The following is a 19409-nucleotide window of genomic DNA, read 5'->3' on the forward strand; positions in this document are numbered from 1 at the left end:
AGCCATAGATTATTTATTTTTAAATTCTGCATACTTAAGCAAACAAGACTAATGGCAAGCAATTTCCTTCTTTGTCTTTCTGTACATTTGCAGACATTATAATTGGAGACTATGCGTGTTTCATTTTAAAATTAGTTCTTGACTAATATTTGCCCAGCCAGATCTCAAGAAAACAGTGTGTGTCCTCATCTAAAAGGGCTCCGGAATAAGATGAACTGCAGTTCGATATCAATTCCCATTAGCAAGTCTGGGATCTCCTGCCAACACAGCCATTTAGGAAATCATCAGCCAAGGGCTAATGCACCATTGATGCTGACCGTAAACCCCCCCAACACAAATTGCGATCCTTTTCTTCCCTCCTCCCTTCTTTGCCAGTCCCAATGCATTCTGCATTCCTCTTCCCATACATCTGCGGTTCTGAATGATCAAAGGATTCCAAAGCTCCGCTTTGACTCATTATTTTTATCTCTTTTAAATATACAATATAAAACAATATGTTATTGTACATTTGAGCAACATTGGCACAGACATCCTGTAAGTCAAACATTGTTCTGTTACATTCAAACACCATGAGACAGCTTGTTTTCAGCTTCGAGAATGTGCAAATGTATGTCGGTCTAAGAGGCTAGCACCCTGGACAGCTCCTAGCCTCTGCTTCAGATGGGAGGGGACTGGGTGGGGGAAAGGAGGAGGCAGGGAGAGAATGGGTCAAATAAGGGCCATTGAAGGATAGCAGCACAGCTTCCCCAGCACTTCCTTTCAGTGTTGGAAGCAGATACACACACCTCACTCTCCCCCATCCCCATCCCCACCACTGCGATGAAGGAGGGAAAGAAATGATGAAAGGCATTTGACTTTGCAGAGGTGGACAGCAGTAGTATATAACCATCATCTACTTTGTAGAACAACCACTATGGCAGAGCCATCAAACAGCAGGAAAGGGCAAAAAACATGCAGGAATTGCTTCACTGGAAAAGTAAAAGTAAAATACAAGACGGAATGCTCTGGGCTGTACTGTGATTCACAGTAGCAGCAAAGAGATCCAAAACCATGGATACACTGGTGGGGCTTCCACAGGTGAGGTCACAGCAGCTGCTTTTTCCTGCAAAAGGCAGAACTTTGTCAATACGTAATGCCTAAGGTTGACCCATTAGTCTAGGAATTCTCCCCATTTGGAAGGAAGAGGAGGGGAAGAACAGCCCCTCCCTCCCGGGATGCACCCACAGGGCCTGAAGTGCACCCGGCTGGGACAAGGTAATAGAGAAGGGGCAAGTTCTCCTCCTAGCCAGAAGGCAACAGTACATCATGGGTCAGACACCATCCCCATCCCCCAATATTCAGGTGCTGCAGTTGTGGGAAGGGGCTGATGTAATTTTGGGTGTGGCCCACAAGATGGAGGGTGGAAAGACTGGACTCCAGCAGGTCCTCACCCACCCACCCACCCCAAAAAAGCCTGACTGGCTCATGGAGAGCAGCACTCCACCCTGTACTATGGGGTGGGGAAAGGATATGTCCCTAGCAACTCCCCAATCCCAAAACTCCCCAGAGTTTTCCTGCCCCTGTGAAATCCTGGCTGAGAAGAGCTTGGGAGGGGAGAAGAGAGAGAGAACCAGGAGCAGTGCGTCCGGAAAGGTGGAGGGAGGAGATGGCGGGGGGTCGGGTGGGGGGTGGTCGGGGCTCTCCTAGCGGTCCAGGCTTATAGTCCAGTGTTTGTTGGAGCCGGAGTCCTTTGTCGGCGCACCCTCGCTCTCGTTCTTGAGGTCCTGGAAGACCTGCGTGAAGAAGTGCGGGTCGGCGTTGATCTGCAGCATCTTGGCGCTCAGGCCCTGGATGATCGCGAGGCAGCGGTCCCAAAAGCGCTCCTTGTCGCCCTCCACCAGAAAGGGCTTGAGCGGGTAGGAGATCTCGTTGCCCATGTAGGAGTAGGCCAGGTAGAGGCAGGTGAGAAAGGAGGCCTGCAGCTCGGCCTGGCTGCCCACCTGGTCGCCCTGCAGCGCCTCGCGGCACAGCAGGTACACGAAGACCAGGTTGGCCGGCGTGATGAAGCCCTGGTCCTGCCAGCCCTGCAGCAGCAGCGAGCGGTCCACGCTGCGGAACCAGCCGATGACCTCGCCGGGACTCAGCTCCTTGAGGCGGTAGCAGCGGCGGCACACGAAGTCCCCCAGGCAGCGGAGCAGCTCGCCCGTCGAAGCCTGCACGATCACCCGCCGCGGGGAGCCGGGGGCGGCGGCGGAGGCGGCGCGGTTGCCGGGCAGCGGCGGGGGAGGCGGCGGCGGCGGCTGCTTGCCGCCCTCCTGGGCGGAGGCGGGCACGGTGGGCACCGGCACAGCCAAGGGCCCCTGCTTGGCGCCGTCGGGCTGGGACTTGCGCGCGTTCTCGCGGTTGCGCTGCTGCACCAAGGGGTCGGGCGCGCCCGCGGAGCCCGGCTTGGGCGTCACCTTCTTGGCGTTCTTCTTCTTCTTGGCCGAGGCGGCCACCAGGCGCTTCCAGGTGAGCGCCGAGATCAGCACGCCCGGCCGCTTCAGGCGGCTCTCGCCCTTGCCGTGCGCCCGGCCCGCGGCCGCCTTCTCGGCCAGGACGCCGCCGCCCTTCCCCGGCGCGCTGGGCGAGAGCGACAGCACCGTCCCCATCTTGGCTGCTGCTGCTGCTGCGAGCCAGCGGCTGCTTGGCGCCTTTGCTCCGCCGCCCGAGCGCTTACAGCTGCTGCCCAGGCGCGCCCGGCGCACCGGCCATGGGCTGGGGCGGGACGCAGCAGCTGCGCCGGCGCCCTGAGTCGGAGCTTGCGGAGAAACCTCGAGGAGCCGCAGTGAAGCGCGCCAGGACGGACGAGGACTCGGGTCAACCGGCGCTCAGCAGCTCCCCTCTCCGCACTGGCTGCCGCATTAGCCCCGCCGCGCCCCGCCCGGCCTCTCCCCGAGCAGCCAATCCCGTGTCGCGGCTCCCCCGCCCCTCAGCCAATCGCCGCGAGGCATCGACCCCCAGGTGCCTTCCTTTCCCGCTGAGGATGAGAGAGAGAGAGATCCTTGTGATGATGGTAAGAACAGCTGCACTTCCCGGATCCCAAAATTCAAGAGAAATAATATTGGGGAGGGGAGGGGGGCTTCCGAACAACAACAACAAAAGAGCGAGCTTGTTTCCCCCACAGTTCCTCCCTGCCAGAGTTAATCTGAGCCAGCGGAGCATGTGCAGAGTACCTTGTCCCTGAGCACCTACTTGTTCCTATGCAGGTTTGATCAGCAAGTAGGTTTCCTGTCAGGAGTGTGTTTTACAGGCGGATATAAATCCTGGTGTCTCCCTATTAGGAGAAGAACTATTAGTCTGTCTCTTTTCCTTACCCCTCCATTAACGGCTTCAAGTTGATGCTTTGTATCTCTTAGGTCTGAGGTTGGCAACTTGTGGCCAGAGGGCTTCCATGTGTCCCCAATTTCAAAACCTTTATGCAAGTGATAAGTTCAGGCCTCTGGCAACAGCAAGTTGTCCCTTGGCCAGCAGCCAGCTGGGCAGCAAGGAAGACAGAGTGGGAGGCAAAAAGAGAAGAAGGTGTGATGTCACCCACACACCCATGATTGGCTTCAGCTGGGCCCACAGTCAGCATGTGGCCCCTAAAGGTTACCCCTGGAGATTACCCACGAGAGGTCCAGTAATGGGCCTTTCCTGCAGTGGCTCCCCACTTGTGGAATGCTCTCCCCAGGGAGGCTTGCCTGGTGCCTTCATTACATATCTTTAGGTGCCAGGTGAAAATGTTTGTTTTTATTATGTATTTTGTGTTCTCATTTTGTATTTTTATGTTGTGAACCACCCTGTGACCTTCAGATGAAGGGCAGTATAGTAATTTAATTTTAATAAATAAATAATAATAAGGCCTTCATGAGAAAATGGTTGACTACCCTGGCTTAGAAGACATTTCCTAAAACAGGTGTGGGGAATCTTTGGCCCTCCATGTGTTGCTTAAATACAGCTCCTATCAGCCCCAGTAAGCATACCCAATGGCCAGGGTGCTCCACACCTGTCCTAAAGAATACAAGGCCTAGTACCTTGCACTGAGACCAGAAGTCAGTACAGATTAGCCAAAATGGGTATCATACAAACTTTCCACCCAGCCCCTATCATGATTGATTCCATCCCTATCATGATCTGACTGGCACCTGCAGTCTGCACTTACTGAAGCTTCCAAACTGTCGCCAAGGTGAGGCCCACATAGAAGACTATACAGTAGACAATGCATGAATATTGGCAGCCTCGAAGAGCAGGGCTGGGTTCAGGAAGACGGCAAAACTGTGAAATCTAACACAAGAGGAATGCTATTGTGTCCAGAGGCGATATTCTGACCTCCCCAAGGTCGCCAAAGTTGCCCAACCACAGCAATGGTGTGCGGGTTCAATTTCAATGAACCCCAAGTCTGCCTCTCAACAGGAATTCAGAAGAACCAATGTTGCACCTGAATTGGCTGAGAAAGAAAAGCTGTATGCCATTGATGGCACTTCCCAAATGTTGGACTATCTATTCATGTCAATCATATAGACCCTTGCAGGACTCTTTATAATAAAAATCCAAGGGGGTTAAGCAGAAGCCACTCTTTAAATCAGGGGTGAGATACCCTTTTTCAGTCCAAGGGTCACATTAGCTCATGGGCTACCTTCAAAGGTCAGCATTTCAGTGGTGGGCGTGGACAGAACAAAAGTGGGAGGAGCAAAAGGCAGAAGTTTCCACATACAGTGGTACCTTGGTTCTCAAACTTAATCCGTTCCGGAAGTCCGTTCCAAAACCAAAGCATTCCAAAACCAAGGTGCGCTTTCCCATAGAGAGTAATGCAAAATGGATTAATCCGTTCCAGACTTTTAAAAACAACCCCTAAAACAGCAATTTAACATGAATTTTACTGTCTAACAAGACCATTGATCCATAAAATGAAAGCAATAAATAATGTACTGCAGTCACACAATCAATCAATCAGTAGCTGAACTGGGTTCCACACAGTCACACAAAAAAGCTGCAAAAACAAACACACAAAATAAATAGCAAAAACAGACAGACCTCAGTGTAACACTCAAAACAGAAGTGTGGCACTCAAATCGGAAGCATAACACTCAAAATGGAAGTGTGGCACTCAAATTGGAAGTGTAACACTCAAAATGGAGCATGTTTGGCTTCCAAAAAATGTTCGCAAACCGAAACACTTACTTCCAGATTTGCAGTGTTTGGGTTCCAACTTGTTTGAGTACCAAGGCATTTGAGAACCAAGATACCACTGTACACACATACAAAATTGTGGTTTTATGTTGTAACTGCCCTGAGACCTACAGATATAGGACAGTATACTACTACTATTACTACTGCTACTAATAATAATTATTATTATAATAATACCCACCACCACCACCTCACACACACACCAGATAAGCCAGAAGTGGTATCACAGTTCAAAGATGCATTTCAGCCAGGCAAAAATGCCTGAGAATGTTGGATTGTTTTGATTGTTGTCAGCCGCCCTGAGCCCAGCTTTGGCTGGGGAGGGCGGGGTATAAATAAAATTTATTATTATTATTATTATTATTATTATTATTATTATTATTGAGAAGGTCACAGAGCAGGGCTGTTGATCTGTGTAGCCTGGGGAATGGGTGTGGCTTGTGAAAAGTCCTGGGGGCCATACAGTAAAGCCTGGAGGGCTACATCCAAATATACCCAGATAGGAAGGAGTAGAACTGCAGTGGAAATCAATCCCTGAACTTTCCAATCTACCAAAGGATTGCACAAAGATTTAGGGGTCAAGAGTACCAAAAGCTGCTGAGAGGTCCGGCAAGGCCAACAAGCTCAAAGTCCCATGTTGATCTCCAGTCAAGATTGCCCACCAATGGCTGTGGCAGGAAGACATTCGGATGTGTCTTGCTCACCCTGCAGCGAAGCAGCTGTAATGACTGTGGTAGATACTTGCACAGTGCCAGGCCCTTGCACAACAGCAAAAGGGTGTTTGCTGATGACCTGACAACATGTTTTGGCCTGCCTTGTGTGTTTATCCTATGCTTTACCTTCTCAGTGGCTTTAACTGAGGCTAAGGTCTATAGTGTTCACACTCATATTGTACTTGGATGTCTGTTCCACTGCATACCCTAAGGATATTTGTTAATATTTGCTCAACAAGCAATTTCTGAGAAACAACATACAAGTCTGGGATTCATCAATCCAAGTAACAGAATTATCACTCTATCCATCTATGCTGTTTACATGAGTACAGCAGTTTCTTTACCTCTTTTGCTGGAGAACATGGTAAGAAGGAAGTAGATGGTAATCATTCCCATTTCACAGGCTGAGATGTTTCACGGTGGTCTGTCTTATCAGCTTCAGATTCAGGGAGACTCCCGAGATCATGGCACCTATGCATTACTGTACAAAAGGACCTATCATGAGACAAATGAAATGCAAAGGGTATGTTATTTTACTCTTCATTGGACCTACATAGGTTGGTGTGAGTGCATATGCACCTTTGAGCTTCTCAAAACTAATCTTAACCAGATAAATGAAACCCATCTGATTAAAAGTGCTGTGAGAGTTTTAAAAAGAGCACACTCCTACACCAGCTTGATAATAAATAATATAATTGTACGTACTTTACACCATGTATCCTTGGGATCAACATCAGAATAAGTGAATTACTGGGGGGGGGGGCAGGAGAGTATACAAATATTCTAACTCATTCTTCATAAACCAGAGACGGTCCTGAAGTAAAGCACTTTAGGCGAATACTAAATGTACTAAGTCTTGAACCGGTTTAAACTGGTTAAAAGAATATGTTAGCATGTTTTGTTGGCTGAGAAAAACAAGATGGAACAGCTCAGATCTTATGATAAAGTTAGCAACAAAAAGAGGAAAGGAATTTGTAGGAGAGCCTTGGATGAGGAGGGGTTGTGGCCTCACTGGATGACCCAGAGAAGGCCCCCTGACACAAGAAAAGGAAAAGTGTTCATTTACTACAGATATTACTCAATTCACAGTCAAGTGCCTCAGACAACACTTCACATTGTAGAGCCATTCCGTCACCCCACCTTCACCCCACTTCTCACAAAGAGCAGTGGCGGTAGGCCTTTGTCTGAACTGTACTATTTCGAATTTTATTCACATGGTAGTTTGCTACACAAACACATGAGATTCCTACAAATTAGGGAGAAGGCAGGCAGACCTTCACCCTGACATCTAGATCTGCTCTTTTAACAAGGCCTATGCCTAGAGGTTCTTGCTTCAGGAAACTTATCCAGCTCACTGCCACTGCTGGGACTGGGAGTTCTTTTCTCCCTTCTTCAGAAGCACCAGAATAATTCATGTATAAGCATGCTGACAACTCTCTCCATCACCAATTATTCCAGACACAATTTCTCCTGCTCTAGTGTTTTTCATGCTTTCACAGGTGTTTTCCATCACACTGTAATTCTGTTTCTACTTACTTTGAAGCTCCATTGAAATCAGCAGGATTTACTGCTAAGTAAATGAGCAAAGACTTCTAATTGCACTCCAAATACAAGATCACACACAATTTGAATCAAGGAAACGATCACCAGTTAGGTTTCTAAACCACACAAATTAAAGACTATTCGTGTTTTTTGAGTGGGCTTCATCAAACCAAATGTTTGGGTTTTTTTGTTCTGAGTTTATGTCAGCCAATGGCACACAGCAGACACACAAAAGTTCCTTGCAGTTCCCTGAAGACTTACTAGATTTATTATGGTGTTTGCTTTCTTGATTTACATTTCACTTTACCAGGGATAAGATTGCCCTATCATTTCTTGGCAGGGCCTCTTGTGCCTTTAAAAGCTGCATTCAACAGGTGCTGCTTTTTTTCTCAGACAGTCATGCTGCTGCTACTTTGTGACATGAAAAATTGCACCTCTTGAGACCCTGGCAAGAAAAAAGTGGCATTCCCTACAGGGTAATTGGGAAGACTGGGGAGGGGGGAGTTGTCTGAGCTGGAAGTGAATGACATCAATAAAATGCTGTTTGCATATGAGCTCTGTCTGAAACTGTTATCAGATCCTTGTCCTTCCCTAGTCTTAACTAACCATTTCAAAGGGAATGCAAATGCCTGTGTCTTGTGCCTTGGGTGCAATAAAGTAATGTTGCCTCTGTTTTTGTGGTTTTGTCAGGTTGCCCAGCACATAGTTGTTTTCTGAAATAAGGCATAGGAAAACCTAAGTCTTACATTAAATTGATAAAAGCAATGCATCTACGCAGCAATCACTGTTCTTCTAACATACACACTCACCCCTCTAACCCTTCCCATGTTTTCTTAGCCCCAAATCCCATTGAGCTCAATGGTAGTTACTTCTTGGTTGCAGCACTGTAGCCTGATATTGGAGCAACCTTGCCCTTTAGTCCAGGGATGGAGACCCACTGGACCTCCAGATGTTGTTGGACCACAACTCCCATCTTCCATGATTACTGGCCATGCTAGCTAGGGCTGATGAGAGATACGGCTATTATAAGAAGAAAAAAACTGCTTCTTTTCCCTTACGGGTTACCAAAGAGCCCGTATAGAGTCCTCATGTAGGTTTTCTATCGGTAGGAGAAAATAACAGAGGCCAACCAGAGAATATTGAGAAGCAAAGCAGCTAGTAAGCCTGATCTTTATTAAAGCTGTTGCAACAGGGGCTCCCCAAACGCACAGGAGGGAGGAGGAGACCCTGAACATTGGTGTGCAAACTCTTATATAGACATTTGAAATTGCCTCCCCTGTAGCTCAAGACCACCCCCAATACATCATACATACATCACAGAAGGGGCGGTTAGAGACAATGGGGAGGCTTTTCCATTTCCTTCCTCCTTGCAGAGAAATATTTGAGGTGACTGAAAGTGTCAAAATGACTTTAGGACTGTTTTCCTGTACTGTTTCCAGACATGTCGTTTATATATTTATGTATGTGTTTGCCTTGTACAGTTATGAACATTTATTTTATATACAGTCATACCTCGGGTTACAGACGCTTCAGGTTGCATTTTTTCAGGTTACGGATGCGCTGAAACCAGGAAGTACCGGAACGGGTTACTTCTGGGTTTTGGCGGTCACACTTGCGCAGAAGCGCTAAATCATGCTTTGCGCATGTGCAGAAGCACCGAATCGCAACCCGTGTATGCACAGATGTGCCACTGCAGGTTGCGAACATGCATCCTGCATGGATCACGTTCGCAGCCCGAGCGTCCACTGTATATAAGACCTTAACATTCCTATAACAGGGTGGTAGTCAACTAATGTGTTCTGTCAGTGCAATAATTTCCACTTGTGCAAAGGGACTTTGCCTCCCTCTCTTCTCCCTGTGAATGCCCCACACCCTATCCAAATCTGCTGCAAAGGGCTGGGGAAACCCCCAGAGCATATTTGGATGGTGCGGCAAGGAGGTGAGAACTTTCCATTGCAAACAGAAAACCTTTTGCTGATGGAATGTTCACAGAGTGCTGCTACGCTTGTTACAACCCCTGGAACCCACCAACACAGGTTCCCCATCCTTGTTTTAGTCAGTGGTAGAGCACAAAAAATGATCCCAGTCCATTCTACAGTGGGATTGCAGACAGACAGACAGACATTCTCTCTCCTGCAGTCTGAAGAGAAACAGTCCATTCTACCACTTCAGGGCTGTTGCACCTCATCCTCTCCAGATTTTACAGCATGTGCTACTGGTGACTCACTTCTGGTCACTAGCCTAGTTTCTGTGCTTAGCTTGCTTACAACTTCCCTGCTTTGGAGATTTTACTTCCATCTTTTATGCTCTTCTATGGCAGATGGGGGAGCGGTAAACCAGAATAAAGCTCATAGTTGACATCTGAAGAGTTCTGCCAGTGGTTTGAATAAGCACTCCACTACCGCTGCTGCTTAGCATTTCTGAAGCTTTAGCTGAGTGCTGTATGCTGTGCTACAAAACACAGAAGTGTTGGTGTCACCCCATGGCTTGCAATTTACACAAGAAAGACAGGGCAGTGAGGGGTGGACCAGTGAGGAAGGCCTGTGGGTATGGAGGATCAAGCCAGGTGAGGCCAGGGGGTTCACAAAAGCATGCCCCTGGGGCTTTTTCCCCCCTCAATGCTCCTGCTTGGAATTGTAGAGGGGGGGGTGTGTGCGCGTGCGCATGTGTATCAGAGACAGAGCGAAAGAAGCATCTGCAAAATGCACTGCAGAGCCCTAGAGATAAGCTATTTCTGTGCTTCCCCTGGTGTGCTCAGCCCTAGAAGCCACTGATGTGTATGTTATGAAGGGCAGCTCGAAGAAAAGGGAGCATGGGGAATGGGAAGGCAACTAAGCTGTACCTCTGGGTGGCAACCAGCATGAAGCGGAGGAGCAAGACTTTCAGATGCAAGAGGAGGATGATTGAATCCTTGCCTGCAGCGCCAACATACAGTATACACAGGAGGAGACAGCGTGTTGGCACAGAGGCCATGTCTCCCAGCCTTTGCCTAGTGACCAACAATTAGCTTTCAAGGGTGTTTGTTTCTCCAGCTAAGGGAATACCTTCCACATTGTCAGGACCAAAAAGTCTGAGTCTCTTTGCACCTCACATGGAAGCCAGAGGCTGTTGGAATGAATAATGCACCTTCTTTCTCTGCTTTCAGTGTCTCATGCAAAGGGAGACTTTGTGAAGGGAGAATCCATGTGCTCTTGTTGTGGATATATATATCCCTCCATGTATGCATATGTAGATGTGAAAGTTATCCCTTTGCACCAGGCATCAGAAGGGTGAAAGGGGGAGTGTGGCTCACTTGCACATCCTTTGCTTTGGCCTCACATGTGAGGCCACTTGCAGACACCCACAGGAGCAAAGTGGTCCACGAGATAAAGATCCGCTTAACTCCTACCACCCCTATGTCAAGTTGCACAGTTACTAGTCACAATGATTATATTCTATCTAGACTGACAGAGGCAACATGTCTTGGAATGCTTATTTTTAACAGGTAAATTTGATTGATTGATTGATTGACTATGCCAAAGGACTGCATAGTCCTCTTTGAGGGGGCATGGGGAAAGAGGAAATCTGCTTCATCCATGCATATACTCTCCAAAATTACAAACTTTATTGTAGCCTTCATAGGTATTGCTCTTAGAAGCTTGTGGGACGCTGATTTGGTTAAGACTGGGGGAACTCAGGATGTGAGGCTTGAGGGTTTCAAAACTCCCCCAAAACACACCTCATTTCATATATTCAAGCATTTGTCCACTTTCAAAGCTTAATTTTCTTCCCTATCGATATTTCAGTGGCTTGAACTAACTGCTACTTTCTCTTTGGAGCCCTCTAGTGTCCATGAGGCTTTATGGCTTTAGGCACTTTCCCCATGAAATTATTACCATAATATCCTTCAGTTCCCATCATCCCTGACCATTAAAACACCTGCAGCATGTTAGCCCCCTTGCAAAATTTAAGTGCCTTACCACACTACCAGCGCTACTGATGGCTACCAGCTACCAGCTTTCACTCTTGTAGGCAGTATGCCCATGAACGCCAGTGGCTGGCATCACAAGTGAGGAGAGTGCTGTTGCACACAAGTTTTCTTTTGAGCTTTCCATAGTCATTGTGAACACAGAGTACTGGAGAAGATGGACCATTGGCATGATTCAATAGGGCTTCTCTTATGCCACAGTACTGCTCTATGGATGGAGAATGAATGGTGGTGTCAGCACACCTAAAAACATCAACTCCCAGGCTATTACTCTTCACAGTATCTGACGCTGCTCTGCTTATTATCCTGCACTCCCAGTTTTCTCCTTGCCTACTCAAAGCACCAATTATGCTAAATGTACCAGCATTAGTTCCTGTGTTTCCATCAGGGCTTATCCACATTTGAGCATTATTTTGTTGTTAATCCTTGCTTTCTCAATTAGAATTCAACCGGAGTAATCCAAACCTGCACGTACTTGAATTTATATATAAGGCACAACTTTGGTCTTTCCCGTTCATACCAGTAGGAGTTCCCTTTTGTGTTTGCCCCAGCCTTCTGATATGTTCTGTCTGTTACACCAGTTAAGTACCAACAGGGCATGCATGCAGGTAGTTGCTTGCACACATTTCAAATAAACAAATCCCATACAAAAAGTGTGGAAAAGCACGTAGTCAGGCCATTGTAAAATTGCTTGCAGTTTTCTATTTTTTGCAAATCTGAGCGATCAAACGGGGAGGGGGACCTTCACTCAAGAGCACACCAAAAATAGTTACATGAGCTCTGCCAAAAAAGAAATGAAAGCATTGAGGAAGTATTGGTCATGGAAGGGAAGTAGCAGAAAGCAACAACTGATCCACCCACACCAAAGCACAGAAATAAACTGTCTGCTACCCCCAGTGGAGTGGTTTAAAGCTTGACCCCCTCCCCCTGTTTATTGATTTATCCCTATATTGAGTAAACCCAAATTTACAAGGGACAGCATGAAAATTTGTGTTTTTTGAGGGTACTGTCATGTGGACTACACAAATTAATCTGTTTGATCAATCTGTTTGACAAGATTGTATGACTGACTAAGGAACTAAAGACCTCACCCACTACCCATTGCTTTATCTTCAGCTAATACTTAAGGTGAAGCTATCGTAGGGTCCATGTTTTCTTCCCCCCTTTTAATTACCTATTTAGCTTTCTGACTGTTGTGCTTTGACTCCATATCCTTCACCAACAAATGTATGTTTTCTGATTGACAAACCGATTAAGATAAATGCATATCTGATAAGTAATCTTACCCATTTTGCTTTCCCTTTCTTATCTCACTCTTAATTGCTTTGTGTGATAAAGATCTAGTTACGTCATGCGATTAAGAGTGAGTTATTAATTTTACTCTAGAACATTTTCATGTGTCTTCTGTTACTATAGCAAGTACTATCAATGTTGTTGCACACTGTATAATTTTGGATTAGGCATGGATGACCTGCCTGTTTTGGGTGGTTTTATATCCCACCTTTTCCTCAAGGAGCTCAGGGTTATCCCTGCTCCTCATTTTATCATCACAACAACCGTGGAAAGCAGGTTAGGCTGAGAGGCAGTGACTGGCCCAAGGTCACCTAACGGAATAGAATGGTGGCCCTTTGGAAGTGCTTCTCTTTAGCACAAGGCAGGACACCTGATCTTTGTGGACCCCTCTTACTTAATGCATCCCCACTGTACTCCCTAAAAGCATTTCCAGAGGATTTGGAGATCCTCTGGAACAGTATGGTCTGTGGCACAGAGCACTGCAATTGGTAGGAGGAGATTTGCACACCTAACCCATCAGCCTCACCTTGCACACCTAACCCATCAGGGCTTATTTCTGATTAGAGCTGCCTAGGAAGGAAATTCTTTTTTTATAATTTCTATTGAAATACTTTCTTGGTTTACGAAAGTACATGCATTCTCTCGTTTTTTCAGGTTGTAAAATCTTTTCTACAGATCAGCTACATTTGATATGATTAGTGTTGTGTACAGTATAAGCTCGGGGAAGAAGAGAGCGGGGGAGAGGGGGGGGCTTGTGGTGAAACTGATCTTCTTTTACATAGTGTCCATGTGGGGTTTTGTGTCAGCATCAACTGGACAGGTTTTCTTTCTATTCGCTTATTACATTTCACAGGAAGGAAATTCTAATTAGAGGTAAGCATGGTAAACAATGAAGCAGGGCAGTTTTCACTCTGGATTAGTTAATCCAAAATAGTTTTGTCTGTGGTTTTACCCGTCATACCCTCTAAGTCTGCCAGCTGTCAGTATGTGGCCGCAAAGATTACTCTCGAGGAACTGCAGCTCAGGAGATGCCAGGGACTGAGCCTGCATGCTCTACCACTGAGCTAAGGCTCTTCCCCAATAGAGTGGCGCCCTCTGCTGCACATGAGGACAGCCAGCTTGCTTGAGGAGTAGGTTGCATGGCACATACATACAGCTCTGTCCATGAACCCCCCACAACTGCTCCCTGTCCCTCAGCACCTGCCTCAGTTCTGCTAATGGTAGTAGTCATAGGTTCATGGGCTATTTCTCTACTCCTGTCCCCCTGAGTGTGTTTGCAAAGCTCCTGATTCATCTGGGCTCCCTCGTCTTCAGGCTAACTATATACCGGTACTTGTAAAATCCAATATGCTCAACAGGTGGCGCTGCATCCTCACCATTATTCACACTGAAAAGATAACACAGAAGCAGCCTTCTGTAGTTATCGCCTAGGTAGTTTATCTCATAGCAACCTTTTCTGGATCTCTTGGGGGCAATTTAAAAGAACTCGACAAGTAGTCAGATCCCTCAGCAACTACTCTGTTCTTCTGCAGGGCAAACAAACAACACCATAATGTGGAAACGTTAACTACCTGAAAGATCAGGGATAGCAAATGCAGTGCCCTCCAGAGATGCTTTGGACTACAAGTCTGATTGGCTATGCTGGCTGGGGCTAATGGGAGTTGTAGTCCACAATGTCTGAAGGACACCATGTTGTCTACCCCCGCTGAAGGTATTACTTACATAGAATCACAGAATCATAGTGTTGAAAGGTACCCAAGGGTCATCTAGTCCAACCTCCTGCCACTCAGCCAGATGGGCAGGGTATGAATATGATGATGAAAATGATTCAGGGATATACAGAATTCTTGAGTAGGCATGGAAGCCTACCAAACTTAATCATTAAATAGTACTAGTTAATATTATTCACTTTTTAAAAATTAGTAATACAGTGGTACCTCGGGTTAAGTACTTAATTTGTTCTGGAGGTCCGTTCTTAACCTGAAACTGTTCTTAACCTGAAGCACCACATTAGCTAATGGGGCCTCCTGTTGATGCTGTGCAGCCGCTGCAAGGTTTCTGTTCTCATCCTGAAGCAAAGTTTTTAACCCAAGGTACTATTTCTGGGTTAGCAGAGTCTGTAACCTGAAGCGTATGTAACCCGAGGTACCACAGTAACCATAGAAATATCTTAATGATAATGTGTTTAAATAAACTTAAACACTTGCTGTAGCATGGAGATATGGGTATATTTGTGAAGACCTAGTTAAAGTGGATGGGGTTTGCTTAAAATAGCATCCGGCTAGAAGCCAGGCTTTTTTGGCAAAAGTATGGTATGTTAATATCCTTTAGTTACTGTGGATGCATGTTTCCTGAATGTGCATCTTTCACCCTACAGGGATGGGGCCTACAACAATATGTACCGAGCTGAGAAGTAAAACCATTGGCTGAGATTGAAGGACAAAAAGGAGACAGAGGGAGGGTGTGAAGAGAGGCAAGGGTAGAGCATCAGGCTTTGTCACTTCTCTGTATGAGACTTGGGAGCTTGTCTTCCTCTATGTATGTATACTCTACAAATGAAGCAAACATTACAAAGCTCCTTAAGTCTCCAGTGCCCTTTCAACCAAAGGAAACTAAATCCAGAAGCACTCACATGTGTGCCATGTAGTGGTTAGAATGTCAGACTAGGACTGGGTTCAAATCCTCACTCAGCCCTGGGCCTTCAGCCATTCACATATTAACCTACCTCGCAGGGATGTTGTGAGGACCAGCTAGGGGTGGGGAGCCATGTATGGTCTCCTGAACTGCTCAGAGGAAGGATAGGGTTAAAATGTAATACGTAAGTAATAACCATGAATTTTTCACTGCCAAGGGAAGCGGGGTGAGCATGTGTCTGCCTATCTTCTGCTCCCATGAACATGCCCACGACCAGCAATCTTTCCATCCATTCATTTAGAGGACTAATTCCCAAGGATTGCACCAAGGCACATTAGCATGCCATGGAAGAACTCCTGGTATCTAGTTAGAAATACATACATTGAACCATGAAACGCTCCTGCTCTCGCTCTCTCTCTTCCCCCCCTCTCCCTCTCTTTGGACTCACCTCCTTCCAGTCACCTCAGCTTTGGAACTGAATAGCTTTGCTGCATCTCTGCATCAGGTTCACCTGATCTTGCAGAGCTGCAACAGAATTACCTGTCCTTGAAGAACTAACTCACCCAGACTCACTCACAGACATAGGAACTGGCATCTTATGAAGGTGAATGGCTGTTATTCTTGCACTCTAAAAGTGAAAAATTAAGTGTGTGTGTGTATCTAATTTGAGAAACGGAAGTTTTTGGATAAGAGCCAAGCCAAACTTCACAGTTCTGATTCTTGCCACCAGAGGGGGACACTAAATCTACGACCAATCCACAATGCTTTTTGTATGTTGTTATTGTATGCTGGTCTCTGTTTGTCCATGTATCTCTTCCCTTCTGGAATGGAGAAAGGCTACCAAGTTTTCCTTGTGCTTGTTATATGAAGGGGACCATGAATTGCCCCAATTCTGCTGCCCCTTCTGAGATCAGCGTGAGATCAGCACACTACATAGCAGTGATAAAATGATGGGCCCTGGGGTGTTCTTGGATCCAGTGGAGCAAGGCAGGAAAAAATAACAGTAACTGCATGTGTGAACAAAAACAGAAAGACCAGCTTAGGCAGCACCTACCTTTTAGGCCCTTCAGGTGTTTACACCCATTTCCCCCCTTCTTGACTCTTTCACAGGAATAATCAGCTGAGGTTCCTAATGATGGGGAAAGGGCTCTGTGAAAGTCTGACTTGCTGTTCATATTGTGGGACAGGGAATCATTAAAGAGCCCTGGGAGAAAATGGCTACAGGGCATAAATGGGGGGGGGTTGTTTCGGGGATCCGTGGCTGTGCTTGGGTCCAGCTGGGAAGTCTTCGGATGGGTGTTGATTTTCGACCCCAGCCTCTTCTCCACTTTTTCTACATACATGCACCAGGGAGAATCAAGAGTCCTTGGAAAGGGCTAGACAGAACCAGCCCCTTCTAATATGCTACAGGAGCTGCTGGTGTCAGTCTTTCCCAGAGTCCACAGCAGGTAGGGGGAATCTAGTGTGCTCAAGATGTTGTTGGACTCCAACTCCCATCAGCCCCAGCCAGCATAGCCAATAGTCAGGGATAGTGGGAGTTGTACTCCAATACCTCCTAGAGACCCAGAGCTTCTCCATCTCTGGTTTAGAGGGCATTTTACTGCTGGCATCGACAGCAAGGCTGCTACCTTCAGACAGCTGGGCAGGAAATAATTGCCACTTGTTCAGAGATTATTGGCCAGAACATGGAGGGGAATAAAAAGAGGAATCTGTCATTGCAAGGAATATTAAACACTGCGGAGAAGGAGGAAGGGGAGTGGGTGGAGAGAGTTTTATCGCCTCCGTTTTGGAACTGTGTTCAAAGGCCAGTTAGCACTAGTTCAGTACTACTTTTCACTGAATGGAACTGATCGCTGGGAAGAAAGCTCTGGGATTTGGCCAGGAAATACCTTTGTTTGGATGGTAACATCGGGCTGTGAGTTATCCTGAGTCCGGTGTTGCACTTCCAACAGCCGCCATTTCTGGCTGTCTTAGAGGAAGAGCAGAGCAGCACAGTGCAACAACAGGAGCAGAGAAGACAACTGATGATTCACTATCAGCATGAAGTAGTTAATGCTGAGGAACACTTTAACCTGTGTGTACAAAGCAGGCCCCTCAACACACACACACACACACACACACACACACACACACACACACACACACACCAAGAGTCCCAGCCAGCCCAGTATATGTCAGCTCCAGAAATGACAGGTACAATATTTTAGCAATCCCACATCATATGCACACACTCAAATCTACTGATCAGGTCTCTTTGTCCGGTGTGTACAAGACATTCACCGCACCCCTCCTTGCTCTTCCCTTACTCATCATGGCACAGAAGGTCTTTGTTTTGCCTGTCTGTTATCAAGGAGACCTGCCATCTCCTCCTTCAGCAGGATGGTTGGTGGGGGCACAGGTGGAGAACTAGTGGAGGCCCAGGGCTGAGAACCATAAAACAACCGGGGCGCAGCTGGGAACAGAGGAGTGAACAGAGAGAGGGAGGGAGGGAGAACAAGAGCAAGATAAGATAGAGAGAGAAATGCAAACTATGTCATGGGAAGAGATGGAGGGTGCATGTGGAAAGCTACCGTAGGCCCATGGGAAAGGAACTCGGGTCCATGGGCTGCCTCCTCCCCCAGCCCCTGGCATCAAAGCCTCCTTGCCTGTCAGTGGGAGAGCTGCCCGCCCGTCACCCACACACCTGCAGCTTAAGTGGGGGCTGGGACCAGACAGAATGTTGCTCTGTCACACAGAGGGGGAGCCGGACTAAGTCACCTCCCCCACCCCAGTTTCTGTCTGTGGCTGCCAGAGGAATGTGACACCCGCCCCGAGACCAGACCCACTGGCCTGACACAAAGAGCCAAAGCAGCAGCAATTTTGCGCCACCACCCATCCCAGCCTGAGAATTTAAACAGATACCCAGAATCTGTTTGCAGTGCTACAACATTGCATATCAAATATAAACCAGAGCACCCTGAAGCATCTGCAGAGAGACAGCCGGGCCATACACACATAATATTGGTGGGCAGGAGGCAGGGAAAGAAGCTCCTTAAATCTCTCTGCACTTACCTATCTCAAATCTACCTACCTATCTACCTACCCAACTATCTACCCATGGGCATAGCCAGGGGGCAGGGAGGCAGCTGCCCCCCCAATCAAGTAAATAAATAAAGTTAAGTATTTTTCAGTTAACTGACCAATCATATTGAAGATAGCTCAGTTCTGCCCCCCCCCCTCAACATAAATCCTGGCTATGCCCATTTATCTACCTATTATATTTATATCCCACCTGTCTTCCAAGGAGCCTAATATGATATATATCATTCTCCCCCTCTCCATTTTATCCTCAAAACAACCCCGCGAGTTTGTTAAGCTCAGAGGCTGTGTCTGACCCAAGGGCCCCCAGTGAGCTTCATGGCCCAGTAGGGATTTGAACTTTGGTCCCACAGCATCCCTTCCAATTCTCCTGAGGAATGGCAGCATTCCTCTTCTATGTTACATTTTCAGGATGCAAGCCTATACCTGTGTATCTGGGAGTTAAGCCCCACTGAGCTTCTGAGACAGGTACGAGATGGTGCCGTGAGCCAGTAATGCTCACCTGGATATTGCCAAAGGCCAGAGAGTACAGTATTTTAATAAAATCTCATCAGCCGGGCAAAACAAAGGAGGATCTAATCCCAGAGGAATAGGAAATTCAGCCCCTGGAGTACAGAACAGTGGAACAGCCTTGCCAACCTAGTGCCTGGCTGTGATGGATGGCTGTCCTAGTCCAAAGCATCTGGGGGGCATCAGTTTGGTGAAAGCTGATGGGGCCTCAGAGCTCATTTTAATGTTGCTGCTGGGTACCACCCCAGAATCTGCCACCAGGAGGCAGGCTTGTTCTTCTCTGGCTTCTTTATTCCCTTCGCCTTGTGGAAGCTGGCTGGTTCCTTTTTGTTAAAGCCTGTGCTTGAAAGATTAGAGCATGCCAGCATATGGCATGGAAGCGACCACTTGCACAGATAACCTGGGATGTGGACTAAGCTTTTTGTCCAATCTGGTTCACAGCTGACCTGCCCACCTGTGTCTGTTCAAGAGCGGAGAGCAGC

The 19409-nt window shown here is 47.1% G+C and overlaps 1 protein-coding gene across 3 annotated transcripts in view; it reads right to left on the reverse strand.

The window, feature by feature from the left end:
* Window positions 1-442: 442 nt before the first annotated feature.
* The window catches only part of CDK5R2 (cyclin dependent kinase 5 regulatory subunit 2), a 40329-nt gene continuing 21362 nt past the window's right edge, over window positions 443-19409 (reverse strand). For 2 of the 3 annotated variants that reach the window (XM_083441557.1, XM_083441555.1), the window contains exons 2-3: window positions 6248-6398; window positions 443-2998 (exon numbers count right to left, since the gene is read on the reverse strand). In XM_083441557.1, the coding sequence (XP_083297683.1) occupies window positions 1683-2630 (948 nt within the window). In that variant the 5' untranslated portion in view covers window positions 2631-2998; window positions 6248-6398 and the 3' untranslated portion in view covers window positions 443-1682. The remainder of the gene's footprint in view (window positions 2999-6247; window positions 6399-19409) is intronic. The other variant, XM_083441556.1, reaches the window with a different exon arrangement.

Source organism: Podarcis tiliguerta (genome assembly GCF_965153285.1).
Source record: "Podarcis tiliguerta genome assembly, chromosome: 1".
Lineage (NCBI taxonomy): Eukaryota > Metazoa > Chordata > Lepidosauria > Squamata > Lacertidae > Podarcis > Podarcis tiliguerta.